Source organism: Neolamprologus brichardi, chromosome 1 (assembly GCF_056152115.1).
Source record: "Neolamprologus brichardi isolate AB-2024 chromosome 1, ASM5615211v1, whole genome shotgun sequence".
NCBI classification, from domain to species: Eukaryota; Metazoa; Chordata; class Actinopteri; order Cichliformes; family Cichlidae; genus Neolamprologus; species Neolamprologus brichardi.
The window spans coordinates 22,666,897-22,694,619 of NC_142104.1; the positions used below are offsets into that span (position 1 = coordinate 22,666,897).

Sequence of the window (27,723 nt, forward strand, 5' to 3'; positions counted from 1 at the left end):
GAACTTACCACAGGGATGTGCAACTTGCTGAGAGGCTTGCCATCAAGCAGGTAGGAGCCAGTGTAGGTTACATATTCAGCGTAACACTGTGGAGCCTGAGGTGTGATGTAGCAGAGAATCTTCCTCTTTTCCTCAATCTTCTTCCTAATCTGCAGATAGTCAAAGTACGGGTTGGAACGTTCGCTGCGGTAGGGTTCAATGTCGTCTAGCTTGATGGCATTGACCACTACAGCTAAAGTCTGCTGTATCATCTCCCTGGTCTGCTGCATGGCTGTATTTACCAGCTGAACCTGGACTTGCTGCCCTGTAGAACGTGGAAACTTCCTCTTCCGTGGGTGTTGGGTTTGAGATTCCTCTTCGTCGACAGGAAGAGGACGACCTTTTGTTGTCTTGCTGAGAACCACTGTAGAAGTCGTCACAGATACTGCTGGGGTCAAATTAGAAGCAGTAGACGGGACACTAAGCCCAGAGTCTTTCTCTTTCTTCAGAGCTGTAAAGGAAGATGCTGAGGTGGGTGTTGGGGTTCTAGTAGGAACTGGGTTAATGCTCACCACCGGACTGGTTGTCACTGAGGTGGCAGCGGTAGACGAGGTTATTATGCTAGAGGTAGGAGGGGTGGCAACGGCAAAAGCAGCAGCTGGATTGTTCTTGGCGCGATTTCGGGTCATCCTTTGCGGGATTTCATCCACTTTCTTGGGAACATCTACAGGGGCGGACACTGTGGTCAAGGTCACCAGTGTTTGCTTGGATGTGTCCTGAGTGTCCTGTGGCTCCACGGAGGTGGAGAGGGTGACCACTTCTGGGATCTGAGGAAGAGGACTGCAGGACACAGGCTCTGGTACAGCCTCAGGCATCTCCTCCTGTCTCGTGTCTGGCTTGACAGCAGGCACAGAGTCCAGGGTTATATGCAATGACTCAGAGTGCGAATGCATCTGTATATGTGGTTGCTGACTGGCATCTGATTTTACAGATGTATACAACATGCTGGGATCAGACTCATCCGATCCCCCATAAGGTAGTTTTCTTTCCAAAATGCTGGTCTGTTGTTGGTTAAGTCCCACTGAGCAGTTGACAGGCACACTTTGAGGCTCAGGGTCCAATTCCTGCTGGAAAGGGGCACGTGGTGATGGCACAACAAAGTCCTGTCTAGCAGATTCCCCTAAGCCTAAGTCTCCAGCAGAGCGTGAGGTCTTTGCTAGGGTTGGCAGGTCTACTTCCATGATGTCCAGATCCTCTCTGTCTGTAATAGTGTGTCTAATGTGGGTCGACACACTCTTGTTGTGATCAGCAAGTTCAGGTTCCCCAGACTCAGCTTCTTCTGACTTGTCTGGCAGTGGAAGGTCAGGCAAGGAGAAAGGTCCCAGGTCGTCTTCATCAGCTGAAAATGGATCTTCCCAGGGAACCACAGGCTCAGGGCCCACAGCTGGAGCCATGTGAGTTTCAGTGGTAGCACTGAAACTGTGTGTGCTCTGTCTGCTGTCTGGTTCCACACATGTTGTCTCTGTCTCCATCTGGTGTCCCTCTTCGATGCTCGGCTTGTTGCAGTCCGGAAAGAAGGACTCCAGCCTATTGGAGGAAGAAGAATTGTTTAAATAGTTGGGGTCCTCATCCATAGCAGTGTCTGGCCTCTCTGGAGAGGGTATATCAGCCACAGCGTCCTTCTCCTCATCAAAGTCCTCTGGGTCATCTTTGTGCCACCTGGTCCAGGTAGCATAAGGGGAAGTGACAGAGGGGTGTCCAGACAAGGGCTGCATGTCATTATCAGAATGGGAGTAAGGGCTGGTTATTTTGGAGACAGCAGCCTCTATTTCTCCATATGTCCTGTGGGGAGATTTCATATCCATGTCATTGTTCCAACCCATGTTGTGATCGAAACAGTTCTCTCCGTGGTCAGCTGCAGGATGTGTGGGGGACAGTTGGTGGACTTCTGGCTCATGCTGGTCTGGAGACTCTGCAGGCCAGCTCTTCTGCAAAGGATCCTCAACTTGAGGAGAAAATGAGCATGGCTCCCTTGTTTGGTCCGGCTCATCCACTGCACAGTGCTCTCCATCAAGTCTCTCATCCATGTCGCCCTCTTCCTCCTCCTCTTCCTCCTCCTCTTCCTCCTCTTCTTCCTGTTCTTGTTCTTCTGTGACAGATGGAAGATTTGAAACGACCAGATTAGGCTCGCTGTGGTGGTGCTCCGTGATGTCGTCGATATCCAAGGGTGGCAAGGCAGCTGGAGCTGGAGTTGGTGGTGCTGCAATGTCAAAGCATGGCTCCTGGGGGTCTGGCCTGTGAACTGGTGTCGACGGTTTGGGCAAGAAATTGTTGTACACACTTTCAGGAAGGTGTTCATTACCGTCGTTGCCAGCAAGAGTTGGTGTTGCTGCATCTGGTGTTTGATAGGATGGCTCTCGCCGAGGCGACGGTACCCTTATTGGGGGAAAATACGTAGACATCAACTCCAATCTATCCAGAGTTGCAGATTTGTCCTCGAGAGGCTGGCAGGCAGACGTCTGATCAAATTCCGCCCCTGGATCATTCTGCTGTCGAAGAAACTTGTTTGCCTCTGCCTTGAACTCATCTTCTAGAGGGCGGCGGACATCAGAGGATGCAGAACGACTGACAAGGGGGAGCTGGAGGTTCTTCGCAGGGGTAGGACATGTGCCTTCCGGAAAAGTCTGGGGGTTAGAGTACCTGCTAGTGGACAAAGAGAAAAACAAAACATTAAGCCTCAGTCCAAAACAATCAAACTATAACATTAGTAACATGCAGTGTGTTTGAGTATTAAAATACCTTTCAAAGAAGGATGGGGAGCAGGCATTCATTGACATAGTCATTGCAGACGAGTTCTGACAGTCCAGCGGATCCAGCATAATGTCAGGGTAATCCTCTGCACTACAGGATGGTGTACGTGGAGTTTGCATTACGTCCTCGAAGCTGGGGCATGACATGACAGGTGTAGGTGTGGGAACACCAGTTGGCCTGCTTTGATCTGGCCTGGGAGAAGCAGGGAGGTTGTCCTTGATTTGGTGGCCAGGGAGCCAATCCTTTGAGTTCTGATTATCAGTAGGCTGGAACTTTCTGCCTGGAGACATCATTTGGGCTGGGAGACCAACATCCTTCAGCTTCTTCTCTTTAAGACCAGACTCAAGGCTGTTAGATTTCTTGGATGATAGCTCACTGCGGCTTTTCCGTATTTCCTCTGTAGACTTGGTTTTGTCTTTTAGTTTCGGGTCGCCAGACTTGGGTCTAAGCTTCTCCATCTGCTTCATTTTTTCTCTGTATTTCTTGAGACGCTCTTCATTCTCTTGGTCTTTCTGGCTCAACATCTGACCAAAACTTGTCATCTGAGAATCCCCATCAACCAACAGTTTTTCACGTGGTCGATTATCTTTCCTTGCATTGTCTTTGGGCTGAGAGAGCTTTTCATTTTCATCCTTAGCCTTAGATTTATTGTGGTCCAGTCTGTTGTCTTTGTCTAGCGTATCCCGATTTCTGTCTTTTTTCATGTCAAATTTAGGACTGTCTTCCTTTGACCGGTCCTTCAGAACAGTGACCTGTGGGCTGTCTTTCAACCCTGACTTTGCGTCATCTTTGGAGTGCTTAAATGACCCAAAGCCATCGATATATTTATTCTTCTCTTCCTTAATTTTTTCTTTATGCTTCTCCTTTTTCTTTTTGTCTTTCATTCTGTCACTTATGACACCAGTTCCTTTGTCTTTGTCCTTTTTGGACATCTCCTTCTCAAATTCTAATGTCTTATCAAAGTCGTCCTCTCCGTCTCCCTTACCTCCGTATGGGAATGTGTAAGGGTCTGCCTCTAGAGGCATAGGCTCTTTCTCAAAAGGCAGGCTCTCTCTGCGGCCGTAGGACTCTCTAATTTCTTCTGTTTTGTCACGTTTGTCTCCTTTGTCTTTTTTTGTCTTTTCCTTCTCCTTGTCATGGCTTTTCTTGGATGAGGACGAAGAGGAGTGCCGATGCCTCTCTTTCTCTCTGAACTTGTCTTGTGGCGTAGATATGGACAGGGAGTCTCGTCTGTCCTCGGCCATATCAGGCAGGCTGATTGAGTCATAGTAACTGGTGAGGACCGGATCGTGACCTCTGTCAGTGAAACTGTCGGAGGAGATTTCACTGTTCTTGTCATTGGAGTCATCCTTGTAGTCATTCATAGCCTCCTCCTCCAGTTTTTCTAAGAGGGACTTCTCATTCTCCCCGCTTCCTTTCGAGGGCTTTCTTTCCTTGGAATGGTCCTGCTTGTCTTTATATTTGCTCTTGGTTTTTTCCTCGCTCGTGTCCCTTTTGTCCAGAAGCTTCTGCTTGTTTTTCTTCTCTTGGTTTGAGTCCACTGACATCCTGTCTTTCCTCTCCTTATGTTTTGTATCTACCGGGTCTTTCCTGTCCTTGCCGTGTTTCTCCTGGGAGCCTTTCCTCTCTTTACCTGTGTCAAATGTGGCCTTATCCTTCTTCTTATCTTTGTGCTCTTTGTCTTTTGCCTTTTCTGTGTTATGTTTACTATCTGCAGAAGATTTTCTTTTTTCTGAAGGGAAGTGATCCAGCTCATCTTGATCGGGTGTCGAATCTTTTCTGATGGAATCAGACACCAGTACCCCACCGTTGTAGCTGTCGTCGTCATCATCGCTTTCATCAGTGAATATGTCGGCTATTTTGTACCACGTTTTCTCCCGGATCTTCTCAGTTTTTCTTTCCTCTTTCTTTACCTCCAAGAAATCTTTCTCCCGATCTGAATGTTTGTCTTGAGAGGCCTTCTCTTTCTTTTCCTTTGTCTGTTCTGAAGACATCTTTCGATCTTTGTCTTTGCCATGAGAGTCTTTATGTTTGTCTTTGGCCCCCTCCTTCTTGTCTTTGGTACTCCGGTCAGCATCTTTATCCTTGACAGTTTTTTCTGTGGAGCTTTTATCACTCTTGTCCTTCTCCTGATCAGCTCCTCTGTCTTTTGTTTTCTCTTTGTGCTTGTCAGCTTTTGTCTTTTCTCGTTTCTCCATTCCCTCACCCTTCTTTTCTTTCTCCTTCCCAGAGTGGTTCCTTTCTCTGATATCACATGATTTACTGACAGGATCAATGTCTTTGAAGAAAGTATCATTGCCATATTCATCTCTTATCGATTCCTGCTTGATTTTGATATCCTTTCTTTCTTTCATGAACTCATATGAGTCTTTACGGTCTCGACTGCTGTCCAGAGAATCCTTGTCTTTTTTGTCCTTGGCTGCCTCTGTGGACTCTTTCCTCTTCTTTTCTTTCTCAACTGAGTGGCTGGAGTTTAATTTTTGTTTTTCTGACCAGTCTTTCTTCTTTTCGTTTGTCTTTTCCGAAGGGTCCTTGTCTTTTTTCTTAGAAGTAGCCTCCTTTTCTGATCTCTTCTCATTGTGGTCTGATTTCTTATCCTTGACTTTGTTTTCTTTCCTCCTCGTCTCCTCCTTAACAGTCTCAACAATAAGTTTGACAGAATTATTGGCTTTGTAGTCCTTGTACTCTTTGACAGGAGCATCCCAGCTGTCGTCGCCATAGAGGGAGGAGTCAGAGGACATCTCAGAGCCCCATCTGTCATGATGGTCATCGGAGGCACTGAGTTTTGTGTCCTCCAAGTTGAGGAAACGATTAACGTCATAACTTTCGTACTCAGACTCCTCTTTCTGTACTTTGTCTTTTTTACACTTCTCCTTATCCTCCTTGGCATTTTTGTCCTTGTCCGCCTTCAGATGTTTTTCCTCTTTCTGCTCACTTTTCCTGTCTGTCTTTGAGGAGGACTTCTCCTTAGACTTTTTCTTTTTCTCCTCTTTGTGAGCTTTTTGTTTATCTTCCTTGGGTTTCTCCTTCTCTTTGACGTTCCTCTCCTTGTCAGATTTTATAGGCTTTTCCCTCTCCTCCTTATTTAACTTGTCCTTGGTGGAGTCCTTTGTTTTCTTGTTTTTCTCCTCTTTTGTTGTTCTGTGCAGGTCTTTTCCCGAGGACCAATCCTTATCCTCAGACTTTGTTTTCGAAAACCTGTCCTCCTTTTTCGAATGGTCTTTTTCGTGTTTGGATAATTTGACTTTGCTCTCAGCTGGTGATTCTGACTCAACAATTAGGGACTTTTGCCTCGAATCATCAAAATCAAAAGAATAGCTCTTAACAAATTTCTCATTCATATCTTGATTAAGCACTAGACTAGGAGCTTTGTCCTTCTCCTTATTTTTGTGCTTGTGCTTCACTTTATGCTTTTTCACCACTTTGCCATCCACGTCAGTTTTAGAGATGGTGCTCTCTGTATTTTTGTAGAGCTCTGAGTTTTTCTTTTCCACAGTGTTACTGTGCACGTTGTTATTCTTCTTTTTGTTTTCCTGCGCTTTCCTCTTTACTTGTTTTATCGACTCCACGCTGGAATCTGCAGAGGAGTAGTCAGACTCACTGGACAGTCTAGTTCTGACCGAATCTGAGAGCGAACTGACGTCTGACCATGTGGGAGATGACACGGTCTTCCAGTTATCCGTCCTCCACTGCTTTGGATGCTGTTCTGCTAAAGACGGCGTCTGTTTCTGAGAGTTCAAGTTTCCATGGGAGGAGGAGGAGGAAGCATTAAAGCCTGGAGAGTCTTTCAGGTTTGCTGCAGAAGAGTCTTTTATGCTATTTGAGCCCTTATCGTCCTCACTCTCCAAATCCGCGCAATCGGAGTCAGACGTACAGAATTTGTCGTTGACTTTACCAAACCGGACTTCTTTACTGACACTATTTTTACTGTCCTTCTTTCGCTTCTTCTTGACTTTATTCTTATCTTTTTGTTGTTTAGAGCTCATGCTGCCAGAGTCTCTAGTCTTAGTATTTGTTTGCTGGGCTTGTTGCCGTGGCGTAGGCGCTGGCGTGAAACACAACGTCCTATCATCCTCGTCTGAACTATTACTGTCAGAGATGATCCGCCTGCCAGGTTTCTTTGGTGTGAGCGAGTTGCTTTTGGAATAGGTTTTAACCTCCATCTTGGGTATAGAGATGAAGCTGTTGGTCTTGCTTACTGAGTCCTTGCGGAAGTCTTTTTTCAAGAGGTGTTTATCGTCTACGGGAGGGACGCGTTCCTCCTCGTCGTCCTCATCAAATTCGTATTCATCTTTGACAGGTGTGACGGCAGATTTAGGAGGGTCTGCGGTTTTCCCTTTTAACTTCGGGCCCTTCTCAACATCTGAGTCTGTGTTATTGCCATCAACAGAGCTGGACGGGGCAAACGAGGGGGCGTCTTCCTCCTCTGAAGATTCTGTAGAACATAAAGAGCACAAAGAGGACACAATTAATTTACTACTTATAGCCTCATGTATTTGACTAACTTTTGTAACAGTCGTGCAATTAGGTGACTCAAAGATTTAAGATTGAAAATCATACCTGATGAACTTTCTTCACTTGAGGTGTAAGTGCCTTTCCCCAGCAACAGATTGAGCATAGTTGGAGAGTTGGCAACCTTCAGTGGGGTTTCCCCTCTCCTGTTGCTTTGACGCGGGTCCCCTCCATACCGTAAAAGTAGCTTAACCACCTGAAAAGGATAAAACTTTAATGATTTTTTGCAATTTTAAAGGTAATATCAGCAACTTCTCAAGTGGTTCAAAGCTTAATAGGATAAAGAGTACAGAATTAATCTTCCACTTCAAAGTTGTTATTTAGTTACGACGAAGCTAGAGCGGGATTTTTGATGGACAGAACTTTTCCACACCAAGACCTCCAGACTTTACTGACAGCAGACTGGGTGATGTGGCGTCTCTGCAACCAATTTTAGTAAAATGCCAAAAGCCGTGTAGAGGTGAGAAAGTATGATGGTCTGAAGCTGCTTTCAGGCCAGGAGAATCAGAGTGAGACAAATTCTAAAATGTGCAAAATAGCACAAAGTAAGGGGTGGTCTTCAAAGATGTTTTCTCAGTAGGGTTGTCTAAAAAAGATTCTCAGATGCTAATCAATACTAAATGTTTAATTGGCTCAATTTGCGACAGCATTGATACCAACAGTGCCATCTTAACCTCACACAACACTGCTGCAGACAGGCAGGAACACTTTATTGATACTGGTGGTGATTAGTCTTGGATATGTCAAAGATCAGCAGCAAAATTAATTTGATTATAAATCTGATTACACCATTACTGCCAGATGCTCCCTGTGGACACCTTTGTGGCCAAAAATGTCTCATTGACTTCTATTAAAACAACACCTACATCTCATTTCAATGCCATTACAGTATAAAACCATGCACTGCCAGCATTTGATTTTGAAGAAAAGTAGTGAGATTTGACATTTTTACAGTATTCCACTGGTGCATGTACCTTTTTGCAATGAAGGTGTTGAAAGGGTAGTAAATTTGAGGACAGGTCAAGAAAAAAAGACTAGTGGTACAATTCAATTTAACCTAGTATTTAAACAAAACCACATCTAAACTCACTCTGTAGCTATCTTCTCACTTTTAAAACTTCTGGTTTTAATCTGACAAACTTGTTTTGATGGATCACAAATGGGCCACTGATCATTATTTTCATTTTGAGAGACTTGCGATAATCAGCCTTCTGAAGCCTGAAAACCTATTTTGTTCTTTACTGTTAGCAACAATGACACAAGACACCTTTGGCGGATTTATTTTTACCTTGAAATGTCCATTGTTCGATGCATCATGTAGAGGGGTGTCATCATCCAGCCCCTTGGTGTTGACCTCTGCTCCGGCTGCCAGCAGCTGTTTCGCCACATCATAATACCCCCTGTTGCATGCTTCATGCAATGCAGTCCAGCCTGAACACAAGAAGAATTATAGTCAGAGAAGTGTAAGCTCTAAATGAATCAATGGTACACTGCTACACACACAAAGCAAAGGCAAGCATAAAACAAAGATGCCCTTACCTGCAAAGTCTTTTACATTCACATCAGCTCCCTCGCTGATGAGCTCCTTGATGCGGCGTACCTCTCCACGGATTGCTGCTCTGTGCAGTCGAGTCTCTCCTCTCTCATTCCGTTTATTCACTTTGTCTTTGGTTTTAGATGCAGAGTTTGGCGTTCCCTTCTGACCCAGACTGGACTGTGACTGATGCTTTGGTGTTGTATCTGTAGGTAAGACATGCATATTTCACTTCAGTGCTGCAAGAGTCAGTCACACTCTTCTGGGAGAATTTACTCTAACTGTTTTTGTTTTGTTTACTACTTCTAATGTGAACAACAAGGTGCTATAACTGCTTACAGCCAGAAGGGGGCAATCAAACTCTAGCAATAAACAGCACAATTGCTGAACCTACTTTACTTGAGCTTATTTCATCACATTTACAAGATTAAACCCAATCCTTAATCACATTTACATTATTGAGTTTGTACAGCTATTGTCCCAAATGATATTTGAAACACACTCGCTTAATCTATGTCCATGCCCACAGGCAGGCAACAAAGAAATTAACATACAAATAAAAGCAGTTATAAGGTAGGATCAAACTAATTCAGTCTCAAATGTCAACAATAAGGGGAAAAAGTACAAACTTGTAACAATAGTTATATTTCACAAGTATGAAAAACATCCAGCTAAATTACTGTCGAAAAAACATAAAGTACAATTTTTGCAGAAATGGGAAGGTAGTAAACTTATAATAAGAAAAATAATCATCTAACACCAGAAAGGATAACTCAACACTTTCTCTGTTGTCATTTAGCCCAAATAGTGAGATTACGGCATCAGCTCTAGATGCAGTACAAACAGAAAAGCTGGTTTCATTTCCTTATGTACGGAATTTTATAAAAACAACTCCACTACTGTGGCGGCACGAATATGCAACCATTAAAGCAGCTAAAACAAAACACATATCACTGACACTGACATCAGAGGTTTAGATTCCAGCTAAAATGTGAAATAATTTTAACAAAGTGGTTCTGTTTAGAGGGACAGTATGACTGAGAAAATGCACAAAAACAATCAGCTCCAGCCTACAGCCCACCCTCACTGGTCTGCCATGCATGGATTCTACATATAAAGCTCCCTCCGATCCTTTTTTTCAATGTCGGCTGTCCGTCCACAGAAGACGTGGCCTAAATGATAAACACGCACCTGGACTGTTGACGGACTCCTCAGCTGTCATTTGCATGAGCAAGGCCACCTGCTGCCGCTCGGAGAGGGGGTACCCGGCCCGGATCCCTGGCATCCCCATTCCAAACGGCAAGCTTGCCTTCCGGGTGTTGGTGGGCTCTTTTTTAATGCGTTTCCGCTCTGGACCTGGTTTCTCTGTAACGAGAGAGAAGCAAGGTTAATATCGCTGCATGTGCAAAAAGCTGCATGATCATTCATACACAGACACACACAAATCTAATCTACTGATCCATGTGGTCAGGGAGAGTAACGGGAGCCTTATTAGTGCTACAACAGTAGAAGACATTAACTGTTATGAATTAGCAATTTTTAAAAGAACACTAAAGGCTCACAGCACTAACACCGCTTTCAAATGTTTCTAAAAGACAGATTATTAAAGTTCATAAATCAATAAATAACTAGTAAACATTCACTATGACACATCTCCAAAGGTGTTTTATGACTTTCCAGATCAAGTATAGAGTACTGTAGATCAGCACTGAGTCCAAACAGCTTCTTTACTGTTGGCATCAATCAAGTAAGTGTCATGTATATGTGAGAACAGCTGCTTTCATAAATGAAATTCAGACAATGTCAACATAATCTGACCGAGGGAATCAGATGTGGGCATTATCTGAAGTTGTCCTTTGTGACATGGTCAAACTGGAAATACCCTGCTTAGTTTTGGCAAGGACTGGCACCAGTGTACAGAAAGCAGGAGGCGGCACACACGACGCCCACACACTCCCATTGAATTCACTCATTTAAAAAAAAGAAAAACTACCTGATCTATTCTCACAAGCACTAGACTGGTCAAGACTGGCTGCCAGGTAATTCTGAGGAAAGTTCAGGGCTGCACTGCTACGTGTGAATAGAGATTTACAGAGCGATAGAAGGTACTTTATTTTCCCCACAGGGAGGCATTTCTATATACCAGGGGCAATCTTTCAGTCACCAAATGAGCAACGACAACAAAAGCATTTCACAAGCAGTGCTCTTAATCTGCTTGCTTTGTCAAACCAAAAAACAAAACCAAAAAGTATTCATTTTTATCAATAATCAATGGGTTTCTCCCTATTTAGTTCACACATTTTATCCTCTTTTTGAATTTCCATAGCAAACCCTTTGCTACTCTCCATGACCTAAACAGGCCTCTGTGAAACAAAAACAAAAAGAAAACAAAGACTTGCTCGGTTACTGCATTCTGTAAATGCAGCCGTATGTGTGCGAGGTTTGTTGGCACCAGTGGGCGACTTTTGTGTTATTACCCAGCTGCCCTTAAAGAAGGGAGGGGCCAACAGGCAGTGTGTTTATGTCTGTCTGTCTCCAAGCCAATCAGCCAGAATGGAGGAAAAAGGAAAGAGGGTGTGACTTGGCACAACCATAGTTATTACGAAATAGCTGGTGTACATTTCAATTCAACATGGCCTTGCCAAGGTCACCACATGCCTGCCTGCCTGCCAGGATTACTGGAGACACAGTGCTACTGGACAAAAGCAGCTGCTCCACAAAGACACACCCAGCAATTATTTTCAGTGGCAGCATACCATCTGATGACCCATACAGAGGGTAACGCTACACATGACTGCAGCGCTTCATTACCGAGGGGGATCAAACCTCACAGTTATAATTCAAGCAACAATACAGGCCTCCGGTCATAGGGAGGAAGAAGCAAATTCAGACGTGCATGTACAAAGACGCTGTGGACCAGTAGATGTGTCTGAGTCTGATTTCTGAGCAACTTCTCTCACTTCCAGACTGGAAGCACTGCAGGCCACAAACACAAGTAAATAAGGCAAGAAGGAAGCATGGCAGCGCAGCCTTCCGGTGTCTAGAAACTTTCCAGGAAAATATTTTTCCACTCGCAAGTACAGGGCTGATGAACTTTCACTAACATCTGTGAATACTTAAAGCTAATGTACCCTCCACCCCTCTTTGATACAGTCTCACGTTCCCCAAAGCATTTGCCATTTAGACACATTCCTTCTGCTAAGCCTTTAACAGCAGGGACCACAGAAACAGCCCAAACATGTTTTTTTCAGCAGCAGAACAGAGAAAGAGCTAAGCTAGCTTTTCCAAGCTATGTTTATTAGACTGAGAAGCAGGAAGGCAGTTATTACCCAGCTGCACTTAAAGAGATCTGCTGCTAAACATACAAGACCCAAGTCTCTAATACAACCTTCATCACCAGTGGCAGAAAACTGTCCTTCTGCGATACGGATCAGACTCTAGGCGACCACTCTAAATAGAAAAGAAGCACTTTCTATAAATCCGTGCTGCACAATTATAATCAAATACAGCAGTTGCAGGAGGTATGATCACCATGTTAAAGGGAAAACTACAAAAGAAACACTAGCTAAGCAGCAATAATTATATTGTGAGAAATATGAGCATATGCTCTTTCTGTTCATGAAGGAAGGAATGTGACTTTGCTTTCACTACATTTTGTCTGGTTAATCATCGTGGGAATTTTAAGGAAAGATACAGATCAAAATATTTGAAGAAAAAAAGCTTGGTAAAATTCAACTGTGTTAAATTATCACCACACAAATCAAATTAACATGTCACATGTGGATTTCTGAATTAAAGAAATTAAACACAGTATGTCTGTCTGCTGGATGTCTATTTAGGCAAAACTGCAGGGCTTTTATGTGGCTTAGTAAAATGATATTACTCAGCTTAAAGACAGGGTTGAAACCTTACTCTCCTTACTGCCTGAAACTTGGCTAACAAGATAAAGGAGGAGGAGACTGAAAAAGGAAGGAAAGCTGGGTAGGGACTATCACCCCATGACTGGCCTGCCTACCTGAGCCAGGAGGGGGGGAACCACATCAAACACAAATGTCGGGATATAATGGGGGCAGATTCTGATATGGTAGACAGACAATATGACGGTGTGAGCTAACGCCAAAACAAAGAGACTGTCTGCTTCACTTAGCCAACAGACACCATGACAAGAAGAACCGCTCCAACCAGCCTGACCAGGTCTGACCGTAACTCGGGAGCATGGAGCAATGTTCTGTTTAAGGACCCAAAAAGTCGCATAAACAGGAAGCTAAGGGAGAAGAGGCAGGAAGTGGCCAACAGGATGTTTTCTCAATGATTCGCACTGAGCAAGAGAAAGTCAGAAATGTATAGAAAGAACATCATGTGGTGCAGGACGCTCTGTTTGTCTGTCAAACAGATGCAGTCAGTGAGTGCGCCTTCTGTCTTTTGTTTTTACTCATAAACATCGTGACTCTGGGAAGATAATCTATGCGTTATAACCAATTAGCGAGAATACATGTGTGCACTGAGGATCCTTGCACACCACTATCTGTTTTTATGACCTATGTCTCAGTCAAAGCTTCTAAGACATGGCAATAATTAATATCTTAGAAGGCTGCCAAAGAGGACAAAATGACTCAGTTTGAAAAGAGTAAGGTGAGCTGAAATTACAAAAACACAAACAGAACAGCTGATTTAGATAATGCCAACCACCCAGTCACATATCTGCGTCCTTTAAGTCTGCCCCTTTTTACATCCCCAAAATACTTTTCACTGTAGAATACATAACATATCTATAGCGTATAACATAAAAGTAAATATAATTTATTCTGAATGTTAATATGCATTAATCGAACCAACACATAATGGTTCTCCTTCCTAACAAAACTGCATTTATACATTCAGTTATAACTCATATAAAAATGCTCCAGCAGAGAAAATGGATCACTTTGTTTCCTAGAGTGTTTTTCTACCACTGACTCTGAATGATGTCAAACCATTGGTTGTTAATGTCTTGCAACTAGGTGGAGGGGAAAACAGAAAAATAAAATAAAATAAAATTGGTAGTTGCTCTTTTTTGCATCTGCCAGTAGCTGCGTATACTAATATCCCTTTTTCATTAGTACCTACTTGGCTTGACGTGACACAACTCAAGTCATGTAACTGATGCGCGTGGGGTAATTATAGCAACTCAGCCAAAAGTTGTCATTCTTATGTGACACAACACAACACAACACAACACAACACTGTAGGGCGTCGAGGTGATGGTATACCTGCTGCTCTGCCTACAGCTTTTTTCCCCCAGACTCGGAGACCATGGTGTTGGGCTTAGTGCTGCCAATTCCCTCGTTGGGTTTAAAAAAAATTGCAGTTTTAATTTTTGTGAAGGAGTCGCTCTCATGTCATATTTTCAGCTCAACTCAGATCGCCTGGAACCTGGGCTTAGTGCCTGGTACCAGACACTACCACCTAATGGAGCCAAGCCCAGCAGAGTAGGTACTAATTGAAAAGGGCTAGAACTCGTTGCCCAGACACAACCGCGTCAAGCACTTTTGTTGGTTACATCGTGGACTCTACAGAGGTTTACAGCAGAAGAAGAAATTAAACATCAGAAGATACAAATTGTTTTCCAGTAAAAAGAGCAGCAGCAAGAAGAAATTTGGTATTTTCCTGCCTGCCCATTACCTCCCCCCCCCCCCCCCCATTTTTGGTAGTGATGGCTGCGCACACAAAAGTAAAAACAAAACTGAAGAACTTTGTTGTTTTTAAAATTCTGAACATGATTCATTTATTTAAACAACTATTTCTATTGTTGACTTGAGGAGTCATGCAAATCCCCAACTATCAACTGAAATCACAGTGAGAATGACAGCATTGCGTTACCCGACTCATCCACCCAGGTTGCATCGTCACCAAAACCTGAATTTTTCAGCCGTTCCCAGTAACACTAGCACAATTTCACACAACATCTTAACTTGACTAGTATGGCACAGTGCAGAGTTTAAATATAAAGAGTTTACTTAGGTGGCATATATGCTATCAAGGGCCAGAATAATAACGCTCTTTCAGACACGCACAGGCAGATGATGCAGTTATTGTATTTGCAATCCACGAGAGACGTGTGCGGACTAACTGAAAGACGTAGGCGTAGCTGCAGCATTCTGCCCCCAAAACACACTGACAGAGCCTGTGTTTAGTGGGTGTATCCACAAGAACTCCACCCCCAAATGATGTCATATTTCAAATTGTTTGGAATAGAAGGTCTGTGTATTTACACAACGTTGAAAATGCCTGCAGTGAAAAGACACTCAACAGCAGCTGAGCCGTGAGGAAAGTTCATGTAAAACTGGTCTAACTGACAGAATGCCATCATACAGTATACTATCGGATGATGATGGTAATGGTTAATACTGATGATTATAAAAGCAAAGAAGAGATGGGATACACATAAGACACACCGTGCCTGAATAAAAAAAATAAACAAAGAAACAAAAAAGACCCATACTGGGTGATATAATTTTGATTGGAATATAATAGAAGGATATACTGTATGAATTTTAAAAAAACGTATTAATTGTGCTCTCTAAACAGCTATATTTATCCGTCACCAGTGTGCAAGCCACAAAGGAAATGAGCATTGGAAGAGAGGCACAGATTAGAAGGGTGGGGGGCTGTGACGTGTCCGAGGTGTAAAATTTTGCAGAGAGGTTAAAAACAGTCCCAGTAGGGTCACAATTGAAAGGCCACAGACTACAAAACACACATATGTAAAAACGCCAATTTTCATGCAGGTGGAAGTCCAGGTTAACAACACACATTTTACTGCCCCCATATACTACATGGGTAGCTACCGCTAACAAAAATAGGTCTGTCGCTATGACACAATGCAACCTAATAAACTTCTCACGTGACTGGAAAGTGTGCAATGCCAGGAGCCAGCTAATCTTCAAAGCTTGTACAGTGTGTAAATCTTAGAAACTAACACAATATAGCTCAGATCAGAGACAAAGAAAGGCAAGGTGCTGGAAGACAACATGAAACTATTAGTATACTAAAAGAATTTCCAGCTAATGTTCCCGTCTTTAGATTTTGCATCTCGTGTGATTGAGGTAGGGTGAAGATTATCTCAAGATAAAAAAAACCTAATGGATAAATAAAATGAATTCAGCAGAAGAGATTAAAATATTAATACACAACAAGTAAACATTTGTGAAGAAGAACATGAAATAATCTTGCAACTTAAATGGAAGTGAAGAACACACATACACAAACGGTCCAGAGATTTAAGACATATTACAGCCTCTCAAACTTTTTAATTTATTTATAATTTGCTTAAGTTAAGCAGTAATCACATACAACATTATGTGTTTACAAAATACTTGTCCAATCTTGCTAAACACATCCTCATGCCCTAACAGTCATCTGTTGCATACTTGTAGTTTTCCTCTTGTGTGTGGAGAGGAAAGGTTTTTTCCCCAAGTGTAAACACTGAACATGAACCAATTTAGCAACTCACCCAGTGCTGATGAAGACTGTTACCAAAGCCTCTAAGCTGGACCATTATCAACAAACTAAATCCTGAACCCTTAAAGCCCAAAGTCAAACAAGCGTGAGGACTAGTCCTTCTCTCCCTAATTAAAAGAAAACAGCTGGAGCCTTACCAAACCCAGGCCTGGTCAGGCTTGTATGTTGCCCAAATCCCCACTTAATTGGATCATGATTTTGTGTGGTCTTCCTCTCCTTTTAGACTATGATTGTAGGTACAAACTCCTTGATTCTCAAACAACCAGCTAATTCAAAGTTGGGAGCACTTTCACTTCACATAGGTCAAGCCCTGTTCGCACAGCACTGCTAACTACTCTCCGTCCTCTTTGATTTCCGCACTGAGTCCTCAGGTAGAGTAGAAAAGCGCTATATAAGAACCAGTTGAGTCTATTCAAAGTCACAAGGTGATCGAGATGCAAAAACATGAGCGTAAACACACAGCAATACAGCCTTACCTGAGTCAGAATCTTTCTGGTCTCCATTTGCTCCAGCAGTGAAGGGCAGCTTCCTTTTAGAGGCCTTTTCTTTCATCTCTTTGACCCCATCATTGCGATCCAATTTGGGAGTCTTGTTTGATAACACCTTATCCTGTGAAAGCAACAAAACACTGGGGTGAGCAAGTGTCTTCATCAGAGCAGTGCACTTTATTTGTCTACTTTACTTTAAAGTCCTAGAAGCAATTCCTGACTCGGCTGCCACCTTGAAAACACCCTCAGGCACATTTTGAAGCATTAATTAAATTAACTTTAATTTCAATGGTCACCAGGAAATAACATCTGATAAAAGACTGCACAAGTTTGCTGACCGCAAACTGAGTTTATAAAAAGCTTTTTCCCCCTGGAGGTTATACATCTACCACCATCTTTTTAAGTCGCCATGTCCCTCTTTCATAATGTCTCTGGCTATACCTTCCCACTGAATTCACTGGCCTGACTCTTCTAGCTATTAAGGGCTTCTCAAAGCAAAATTTTTTCCAGAGTTTCCTCCTAGATTCCTGGCCACAGTAAAAGAGCCAGGCACAGGGAGAGGAGGCTAAGCTGACGCCGGCTTGGCTCTGTGGTCTACAGCTGCTGGAAACAATCACAAGCCCATGTGTATCTGCTATCAACAGATGTAAATACTTATGTGTTTGCCCAGCTTAACTTAACGGTTGTTCTGTGTTTGGGTGCTCATGCAAACTAATTTATCCAGAATACCTTTTTAAAAAAACAACAAAAAAACCCCCACAGACCACAAACAGTGGAAGATGTCTACAAGTTTTTTATGATGTCATCTTCATAATAGTTTCTTGTGTGGTAGCAGTAAATAATTATTCATTATTAAAGCTACTTTAGTTTGGTCCCTTTCTTAAGGAGTCGCCACAGCTGATGGATGCACATATGTGATTTGGCACAGATTTTACGCCGGATGCCCTTCCTAATGCAGCAGTTTCAATTATCCAGGCTTGGGAATGGAACTGAAGCTGGGTTTGTATCTCTTACAACGAGCTACTAACAATTATTCATTATTAATTTATATACATTTTTTGACTAGAATACACAGAATTCAACACAGAATTATTTTTAAAGAGGAAAGCAGTAGCTTCTCACTGAGCAAATATATAAAGTCAAAGCTATACAAAGCCATACACTGCATTACTAATTGCAATACATTAGGAATCAATTTAAAGTGGACATTTAGAGATATTTGTAGATAATGTGAATATTTGACAAAAACACAATATTAAAAGACAAGTGTTGCATCTGTGTAACAAAAAATGTTTTTAACGTGTCCCCCAGTAATGGCCCTATTATGCTTGATATTATGCGTGCTGATTTTGACATCACATAGTGTGTTGTGTGACACTTTGTAGCGCTTTGGCCATTTGCGCACCTCAAGATCTTTGTAACCTGGCACGTTGTGCCGTGGCTGCTGCAGCTGGGTTGAAGACACGAGTGTACGATTGTGACGGTTTTTACCACCGTTTTAATAATATTCCAGTACAGAAGCTCAGAGAAGTGCAGATATACAGAGGGTGTTGGAACAGTTTGAAAACTTAAGTTTATGGAAAAAACTTTGCAAAACAACACCCGACAAAGTCAATGACTTCTTCTTCTGTGGCGATATTGTCTGAGTGGTGACACCTATCACTCAGGAGAATACTGCAGTGGTTTCCTGCGCCTTAACGGTGGGTATAAATGTGAGCGACTGTGAGACAAGACTGGGGCCGTGATCATTGCGACCACTGGTGGGTTTTATCAGGGATTTAAGCCATGACTCATGTATTTAGGTTTCTATATTTAATGTACTACATGCTTATGCTAAGGAGGTAGAGGAAGTCAGCTGCTGATTGGAAGGTTGGTGGTTCGATCCCTGGCTCCCCCAGTATGCATGCCAAATATCCTTGGGCAAGATACTAACCCCGACTTGCTCTCCAATGCATCCATCGGAGTATGAACGCGTATGAAGGACAGTAATGCACTGACAGTATAGATTACAGTGCTTGTGTGAAAGGGTGTGTATGGGTGAATGCAGCGTGTTGTACAGAGCACTTTGAGTACTCCAGGAGAGTAGAAAAGCGCTATATAAGAATCAGTCCATAAACAACAACAAAAATAAAATGAAACAAAAGAGAGCTGATACTGTTTATATGCTAAAAATGGGACATTTCCGCCCATTGCTATATGGTTGCTAGATAATGCTATGGCATCAAAATACATTATACTTCAACTTTTGTGGATAAAAATTAGTTACTGTTGCGGCATTAAAAGGATACCATGCTTTTAAAGGTTTTTTAAAAAATAAATAAATAAATAAATGATATTACCTAAAAAGAAAAGTGTTTTTCATAATTACATTATTTGTCGTGTAAGGTTCTGGTCAGTATCGTGAAAGTGTAAATGTACTCTCTTGCAATACAGTAGTCAATACTGGAATTTCAGCAATGACTCCATGTATGATTCAGACGACACCATCTGTGATTAAGCGTTCAAAAACAAAAAGCATACACAGGATTCAGCACAGAGTGAAAAATAAAAAAGATCAGTCCAATATAGCTCCCTATAACGGTACAAATGCTCAAGCAAAACTTCTACAGGAAGGATATAATCATTTGACGACTCTCTGTTAACTACACAGGTTTAAAGACTCATGACGTAAGATGCAAGACAGAGGTGAGATAACGTACAAACAGACGCTTTAATTCACCTAATTTCTCTGTCCTATCTTCTGTAGCCTGCTCATCTATCTCTATCCTGAGGGCAGGTTTTCTATTATGTATCAACTCTTTGAACTCCTCCCCCTGCCCTGCCCCAGTCATAAGACCATGATGTCATGGTACAGTAGAGACAAACAGTGTCAGCTACAATGAGCTGATCTTTCTGTCTGCCCGTCTGCATCCCCGCTCACTCCCACAAAGACAGAACACACCATTTGAGCGAAATTATGATGCACACGTTTGAAGCTACAGTACATCTTAAGCATGGAAAACAGTATGTGAATTATTTCTTAAAGCAAACAAACAAAAAAACAAAAGAATCATCATATAGCTCTGGTTAACTGGACTGGGGAAAATGGTCAATTCACCAACTCAAATCTCTAAAGTTCAACTAGGTTGTTTTTGGAGAATTAAGTGTAAGCAAAGCTTTGACAACTCAAGACTTTCCTCTGATCTGCCTTCACACGACACCCTGTTTAGTGGTCTCCTAGCAATGCGTGCTCTTTTCGTCTCACTCAGTTTTCCACCCACCCCTGTTCGCTTCTTTCCCTCCCTCCCTCCCTCCATACCAGAGTCTGATGCAATCCTTTGCAGAGGGTTGTAAATCCATGCCTGCATAAGCTGTACCTCTGCTTTCTACACCTCTCAGAGCTGCTGCTGGTAGCTGAACAGTTAGTACACACCATGACATCATCAAGCTGCGCCCAAAACTTTGTTCCAACACAAACAGTGACGACAGTATCTGTGTCAAATTCAAGGTAGTGAATACGTCATAACTGGGCAATAAGGTGACACCATTCAAAAGCACTTCAGACATGTGACTTAGGGCTTTTTAAGACAACAAACACTGAACCCAAGTCTATTATGCAATAGTCCATTATTTAATTAAGCATTTATGCTGAAGTCAAATGCAAGAACTATAGTTTAATTAAAAGGAATCTCCGTCGAGCTGTTTATCAATCACTAATAACTACAAGATACAACTGAGAGTAAGAAGATTCCGCAAGTACAAAGACCTGCGCAGGTATGTTGTATTAAATAATAGCTCAGTCGAAGATGTGGCAAGAAGAAAACAAAATATAGCAAATATGCAGGACTGGTGGAATAAAGTATTCATACCACAATATATTGTATCACTTGTCTTGCAATACAGTACACATACCAAATGCAAATATTTTTATTAAAAGTATGCATGCAGTCTATATAGATTCCCCTACTAAATCACAACTTTACACCACTTATCATGGTGACACTTATAAAATCTGTGCAAGTCAAGTATAGAGAAGTTAGGGAGGGGGAATCACAACCTATCATGAGTTGATGACTAGTACATGCTGGTGCCCAAGCTACAGTATGGTTTGGTCTGTGATTTTAGTCTGTTGTTTGGTTGCCAAACCAAGTAACATGAGTGTAATGCTTTGTGGCTATAAATTAGATGTTACCGTTATGAAATTAAAAATAATGGGATACTTTTATTAGGTGTTACATATTATCTTAAAAAGGGTTGTTTTAGCCTGTTGGTAAGTGGTTACTAGGAAGCATGTTAATGTCATAATATGCAATATAGAAATAACTACTGGCAGGGACCTGAGATAAACTTTTTTCAACTTCAAGGCAAGTGAGTCAAGCAACTACTAATGAGAGTAAAACAAACAGGTGTTTAACATATGACCTGGTAGTAAAAACATATAGGGTTATCAAGGGAGCTAAGCACCAATTTCAAAGTTTTAGTGAACAGTGTGGATGCAGATTAACGTGCATCTGTGATGCAGGTTTCGTTGCTGAACTCCTGATTGTGCAAAAGAAGACAGACAGAGATCTGATGCCTTATAGTAAGCTTCCTACGACTGATATATAGTAACGCTTAAACATTTTAGGCAGTAAGCTAAAGTGAGTTTGAGAAAGAATTTTTATTTTATTTTAGTTTTTTAAAAGGTACCCGTCAGGGAGGTTTTTCTTGAAAAACCTGCAACCGTTCCTCAGTGGATTTAGGACATCCCATTTATGTCATCCCAGACTGACTTTAGTGTTCTAACAAGCTCAAGATGTAAAACACTGCACTGATGGGAAAAGCTCAACCTAAAGAGCATCACCTTATTAACATACATTATAATGTATGCACAGAAAGGTTAGAGAGAAGTCTGAAGTCCAGAATTGCATCACATGAACTTTTCAAATTAAAAAAAATCTGCTTCATTCCCATTTTCTGTTTGATTTAACTTTTGCACATACCAGTACTTATACATTCATGTGATTTGGACATACCTATTTTGATAGCCCATGTTGTCAGAGAGGGGACAGTGCATAACTATGCACAGGTTTCACTTTTGCCCCATTTCCATGTCATGAAGTCAAATGACATTTGCAAAAAACAGAATAAAAACCAATCAGATATCTTACGTTCTTCTACAGTACCCTGGCTTTGGGTATCTGCTGATACCTAGTCATGATCCAGTGAGTGTGCTGAATTATTACACTGTATTTTTATACTTGGGAAACAACTGGGGATCTTTATGTGTAAGGCAACATCAGTCTTGACTCAACGCTATCTTTTCCGACTTAAATGCAACAAATAAATACATCCGCAACTATAAATTAGCTGAATTGGCTGTTTTTAGTGAAATAACAAACAACAACAGTAAAACAGCAAAGAGATAAATCAAATGAAAAATAAAAATGTATTTGGGTCGTTCTTTTACATTTTTTGCACTAATCTCATTAGGTTGCTGCATAATGCTCTTACAGCTGCACTAGTTGGTCGTCTTCCTGCACATACATGCGCTTACCATGAAGCTGACAGGATAAGGCTTAAATGAAACAATTTTTATGATGTCTCTTTGATTGAACTAAAGATAAGTTTTTAGCTGCATCAACTCACTTGACCCATTTGTGGTTAACTAAAAAACTTTTGCAAACATTTATAAAAAACCCCCCCCAAAAACAACAACAACTATTGGTGTAGCAAGTGTAAAATACTTCTAAACCACATTGCTTTGCTTTTAAATTCATTCTGGCTAGCAACCAACACGCTACAGCTGAGGTGAGGCAAAGCAAAGCCTGAACAAGACCACCAAAGATCACCAAAATCCAATCTGAAATATGGGAACAGCACACCCCTAGAAACATACATCAATATTTATATTTCCATGGAATGAGCTGGGACAGAGCTTACAATACAATCAAATGTGCAAAGAAGAATCTTACTCCTTTTAATTATTTTATTTACACACTACATTCTACTCATTACTTTGGTTGTTAAACTAGAAGTAAATACCTATAAATTGCAGAGTGATGCAACACATACATTGCTCTACTCCACAGTACATCTGAGATGAGCTCTGTAAGCTGACAAGTCAGAACTTGCCTCCAGCTGGTCCACAGAGCCAATGCAAAGCATGGTGTGACTGGTAAACAACAACATTAGTTTGGGACAGAAAGCTTTTTGATGATGCGTAAGGAACTGTCAAGCTTACGGAGGTAAACTGGTATTTACTGAATAACTAAACTGATGTGAGTGTCTCAGGTTTACGACCAAAAGGTCAGAAAATGCTGTTTAAAGGGAGTAAATGATTTCTGCTGAAGAGCACGTGTCTTGGTCATTCAGTTCAATGATGATCTAAACCCCAATCTAAAACTAATTTTGTCATTACTTTAACTCATGTTTCTCCACCAAGTGAAACAGGTTTTGTTGCTGTGCACTGTGTTTACTGTATGCCTTTCAATCTTACCTTTTTCCCACCTTGCTTTTCCACCATGTCGGTGTTGAGTGGGAAGTGGTCCAGCTGGGGGGTTTTAGAACCCCCACCTTTGGGCATCGTTCAGCTCTCCCCACGCCAAGCTTCATTCACGCTGCCATTGCATCGTCATCAACCGTCTGGAACAAAGAGAAAAACAAAATGGTGTGTGGATGGAGGGGAGGGGGAGCTTAGCACCTGACGTGTCATTGAAAACACATTTACACACTGCCAGACGATGCAGCCATTAGTGGTACATCAACCACTCCACTTTCAACCATTACACCCCTGGCTCTGGAGGAAGAGCATTTAAAGAGGGAGGAGAGCTGCAGCTGTGGCAGGCAAAAGGCTTATCTGTTCACCAGGCAGAACCCAAAGAGCAGTAAGAGCCACCTGAATACTAAAAAAAAGTTGTTAGAAATCTCTGTTAAGTGTAAACCCAATCAAAATACAATTACTTTTAACAGAGGCATGCTATTTATATCAGCTACATCTTAAGTGCTGACATACTAGAATTTGGGAATGACAACAGGGCAGACTATGTCCAAGATATTGCATAACGCACATGTTGTGGGCCTTGGAACAGCTGAGGAATGTCTTTAGAAATTTAACCGGCACGTCTCAACAAAAACCCAAACAGCTACTTACCGCCAAAGCTAGCCAGCCCTTGTAATTGTGGGCTTTACCCTGTACTAATTTATGGCATCCTTGCCATAGTGACTAAGGAAGGTGATCCATTGTATTACAGCAACAACAACAAAAACAATCATCTCTGGTATAAGTGGTTTTACTGTAAATTCACAATAAACCATGAGAGTTCTGTACAGTTCATTGTCCTCTGTGCTCTTAAAGTCTACTTTGCCTTACGTGCAAGTACACAACAATATGTGCATTACTATCCACTGCCTTTCCTTCATGGCCGCCTGCTTCACAGGGCCATGAATTAATCATACATTCCTTTCCTCAATTCTCTCCTCTGTAATGTACTTTCTCTAAAGAGTGCGTCCAAATGTGATCATCCCTGTGACTGACTGAGTGAGTGAACAGATGAGGCCATGGCTGCATTATTTTTTCCCTCTACTTTGAGACACTGGCACTCCTATCTTCCCTGGCGCCACTTCCATCTCCACTCCACTCCCCTCCCCCCACCCTTCTTCCCTTCGCTCTGCAGTTATCCTATTCAAAGACTGCTATTTATATCCTTCCAGGCAAGTCAGTCAAGTCAAGACAGCCAGCCAGCCAACCAGATAGGCACACAACTGCAGTGGACGTACTGACCCCTTTACAGCTGTAAAGAATAAGACATGAGAAACACAGCAAACCACAGGCTCCTTCCTCACTCGCACAGTTCATTGTTAGTCCCTCTTTGCTACTGGTAGGCACTTGCTGCAATCTCCCTCAACTCCCACCTCTCACCACACCAAACAAAGTGACAGGAAGGTCGACCGCTCTCAGAAATAAACAAACACTGCAGCCACGCACAGACACACACATTAAACTGGGTCAGCGAGGCTTCTAGAACAATAATCTGCACTATTTTGGGACTACTATGATAGATGATAATAGCAACCGAGCCTTTCGCTGATATGTGAAACACAAGAAAATGCTGTTTGCAAGCTTGCAGTCACACAAAGGCACACATGGAGAGGAAACCCTGTTCAAAACCAAGGGGCATCATTTCCTGTGTAATTTCATGCCAATAACAAGACACCCAATATCTGCTGACAGTGTGTCTGTGTTTCGCCGCTGAACAGTTGATTAATTTCATATGTCCGTTTATGAGTGTACATACAAGATTTCTACAAAATGTCACATTGGGATGTTTTACAACCCACAGACAAACTCATTTTCTCCAAGAACAAACTGCAAATTCATTCAACATTACTAAAGAAAATGAGTGTTTGATTAACATTACACTATTTAGTTTAATTTCAGCCTTTATAAGATGATGTGTAATGGAAACCAGACATTACTAACTTGGCAACCACTGCAAAAACTACTCCCACTCAATTACTTGGTGGGTTTTATCTACATATTCAGAAATGTAAGTGATCATGAGCTTGCATATAGTGGGAGTGCGTTAAAGTGGTGCTGAATAGTAATCTAGGCCAGCGAACAAAACAACTTTCAGATGTTTTGAGGTGTTAACGGTTGAAAAGAAGTTTAAGCATTTGCTAGCTTTAAGGTGCCAGAAACATTGGTGACCCATAAGGAATGATCAGGATTTCTACATTGATTAGTCAGAAAACGCGGCCTTCAAACCGGAGACTAATGCAATATGATAAAACACACTGAGAAATTCCACACGGTACACTTTTGTGCCACTGACTTTGCCTAAACCTACTTGGTGTCAGGTGTTCCAATTAAGGAGATGGGATTGTAAGTGTGGCTTAAGAGGTGTCACTCCCTATAAATAAAGGCATACAAAGTCTGATTACTGTCAAAGCCATGTCTTTTCGAGAAAGATCAGTTGATGAGAACCATGACAAGATTTCTACTACATTTACAGGCTAGATGCATTTACAAATGGCTAGAATTCAGGTCCACTACCTGGGAATGGGCACCAAAAATAATCCCAAAGTAGGTGAAAAAAGACCAAAAGGTAACAGCAGAACAATTGCACAAATCTCGACAACTTGTCCACAATAAGAAAAACACTGAATATGAATGGTGTTCATACCAGGACATTGCAGCACATCTGAAAAGACTCTCCAGATATTTCACAAGACTTGCTGGATAATGTTGCTAGATAATATTCTGTGGACATGTGAGATCAAAGTTAAACTTTCTGGCAAAAACCTAAGGGACTTCCAAACTGCAAGAAGAAATTGTTTTTCAATGGAATGTCACGACACAAGACCACGACCTGAAGCTTAGAAGAGTTTAAGGCAACGAAAGACAGGGTTACAGAGCACACAAGAAAGTTAATTTTAGAACAAATCCCTCAGCTACTTGTGACATAACATGAAGAGGGCTGTTCAACCAAAACATCCCAGAATTATTAATTAACGCACTCGATTTGTAGTGAGGAACCGTCCTCACATCTTCCTCATCTCTGTCCTGTTACTCATAAGTAGCTGCAGGATAATCTGAGGGTTTTTGTTGTGGCTCCATGAGTTACTAAATTCAACAGTTCATTTACATTTTTCAGCCTAGCTTTTGTTTGTGTTTTACAAAGTTTTGTCAAATGTGTTTGTTGTAACGGTGTCCCATTTCAATTCTCTTCTCTTCACAACTTTTGGGTTTGCAAAGTAGATATATAAAATATGCATTTCAGAGACAAATCATCTGTAGTTACATTTTTAATCAACGGGACAATACATTTTAAGTTTATAAGCAACCAATTAACTGTTGCCTGCTGACTCGCTCTCTGACATCAGGGGTAGGGAGAAAGAAACAAAAAAACCACGCACTGCACTGTTGAGTTTTAATGTTTTATGCATGACGTCAGCCAAGTTAGACGTGGCCATGGAGATAACTGCAGAAAGGAGTGGTGAGTGTTGAGCCAGAGAAGCAATCTCTTCTAAATGAAGGACAGGACCTGCCAGTACTACTCTCCAAGCTTCTCTCACCGCTGAATAAACACACACACCATTCTTTCTATGCCCCCTGTCCCTCTCTCTCTTCATCCTCCTGTAGCATCCTCTCTATCCCGAGCCACTCCCTCTGCGGTCAGATGGAGGCCAACACTTCAGCATATTGCAGCATACCATGTGCATACTTGCAGAAGCACTGGGACACATCACAAGCACACTTGCACTGGCATGAGGTCAACTTCAAGAGTTAGTTTACAATGGTTTCAAAGCCTACAAGGCAGATAAAATAGAAGAATGGACATAAATGCAGTATCATTTAATAAAAGGGCACACAGCTGTGAATTTATTTCTTTTAAAGCACAAGGGACATTAGTGTGCCCCGCTCATACAAAATTAATGTTCTATTTAAAGATAATGTGTACAGTGACGCACATGGAGTTTTCTTATCGAGCATATAAGAAGTAGAGGTGGGAATCACCGTACATCCCACGATACGATATTATCACAATACTTAATGCACGATACGATATTATTGCAATTTTTTAAAATATTTTGCGATATTCAGATTCTGTACATAAAGGTAAATTTTATCAATATTCATTTTATCTAATATCAAAGTCTCACACTCAGTCTTTCTCTCATTTCAGTTTTATTGTTGACAAACTTGAACGGTTTGTATTACAGTCTAGTCCAACTTAACTGAATGCTACCATCTGGTACAATTATAGCTATTCTAAACTAAGCAATTTATCAAAACTATGCAGCCCATTCAGCAACTGAAGAATTTCAAAGTAAATTAAAACAAAATATAATTTCACATTAAATAAAACAGTTTTCAAACTTAATTAAAATAAAACATGTCTTAAATTAAAATAAGTAAACTGTCATGTTTATTGCTGC

The 27,723-nt window shown here is 41.6% G+C and overlaps 1 protein-coding gene across 2 annotated transcripts in view; it reads right to left on the reverse strand.

Annotated features, from left to right (window-relative positions):
• Positions 1-27,723, reverse strand: part of ankrd11 (ankyrin repeat domain 11) — a 111,675-nt gene that overhangs the window by 5,851 nt on the left and 78,101 nt on the right. Inside the window, exons 3-10 of one of the 2 annotated variants that reach the window (XM_006780284.3) lie at positions 23,282-23,427; positions 16,813-16,945; positions 10,028-10,201; positions 8,842-9,042; positions 8,591-8,733; positions 7,351-7,498; positions 2,779-7,225; positions 9-2,679 (exon numbers count right to left, since the gene is read on the reverse strand). In XM_006780284.3, the coding sequence (XP_006780347.1) occupies positions 9-2,679; positions 2,779-7,225; positions 7,351-7,498; positions 8,591-8,733; positions 8,842-9,042; positions 10,028-10,201; positions 16,813-16,945; positions 23,282-23,368 (8,004 nt within the window). In that variant the 5' untranslated portion in view covers positions 23,369-23,427. Of the gene's footprint in view, positions 1-8; positions 2,683-2,778; positions 7,226-7,350; positions 7,499-8,590; positions 8,734-8,841; positions 9,043-10,027; positions 10,202-16,812; positions 16,946-23,281; positions 23,428-27,723 lie in introns of both variants that reach the window. The other variant, XM_006780283.3, reaches the window with a different exon arrangement.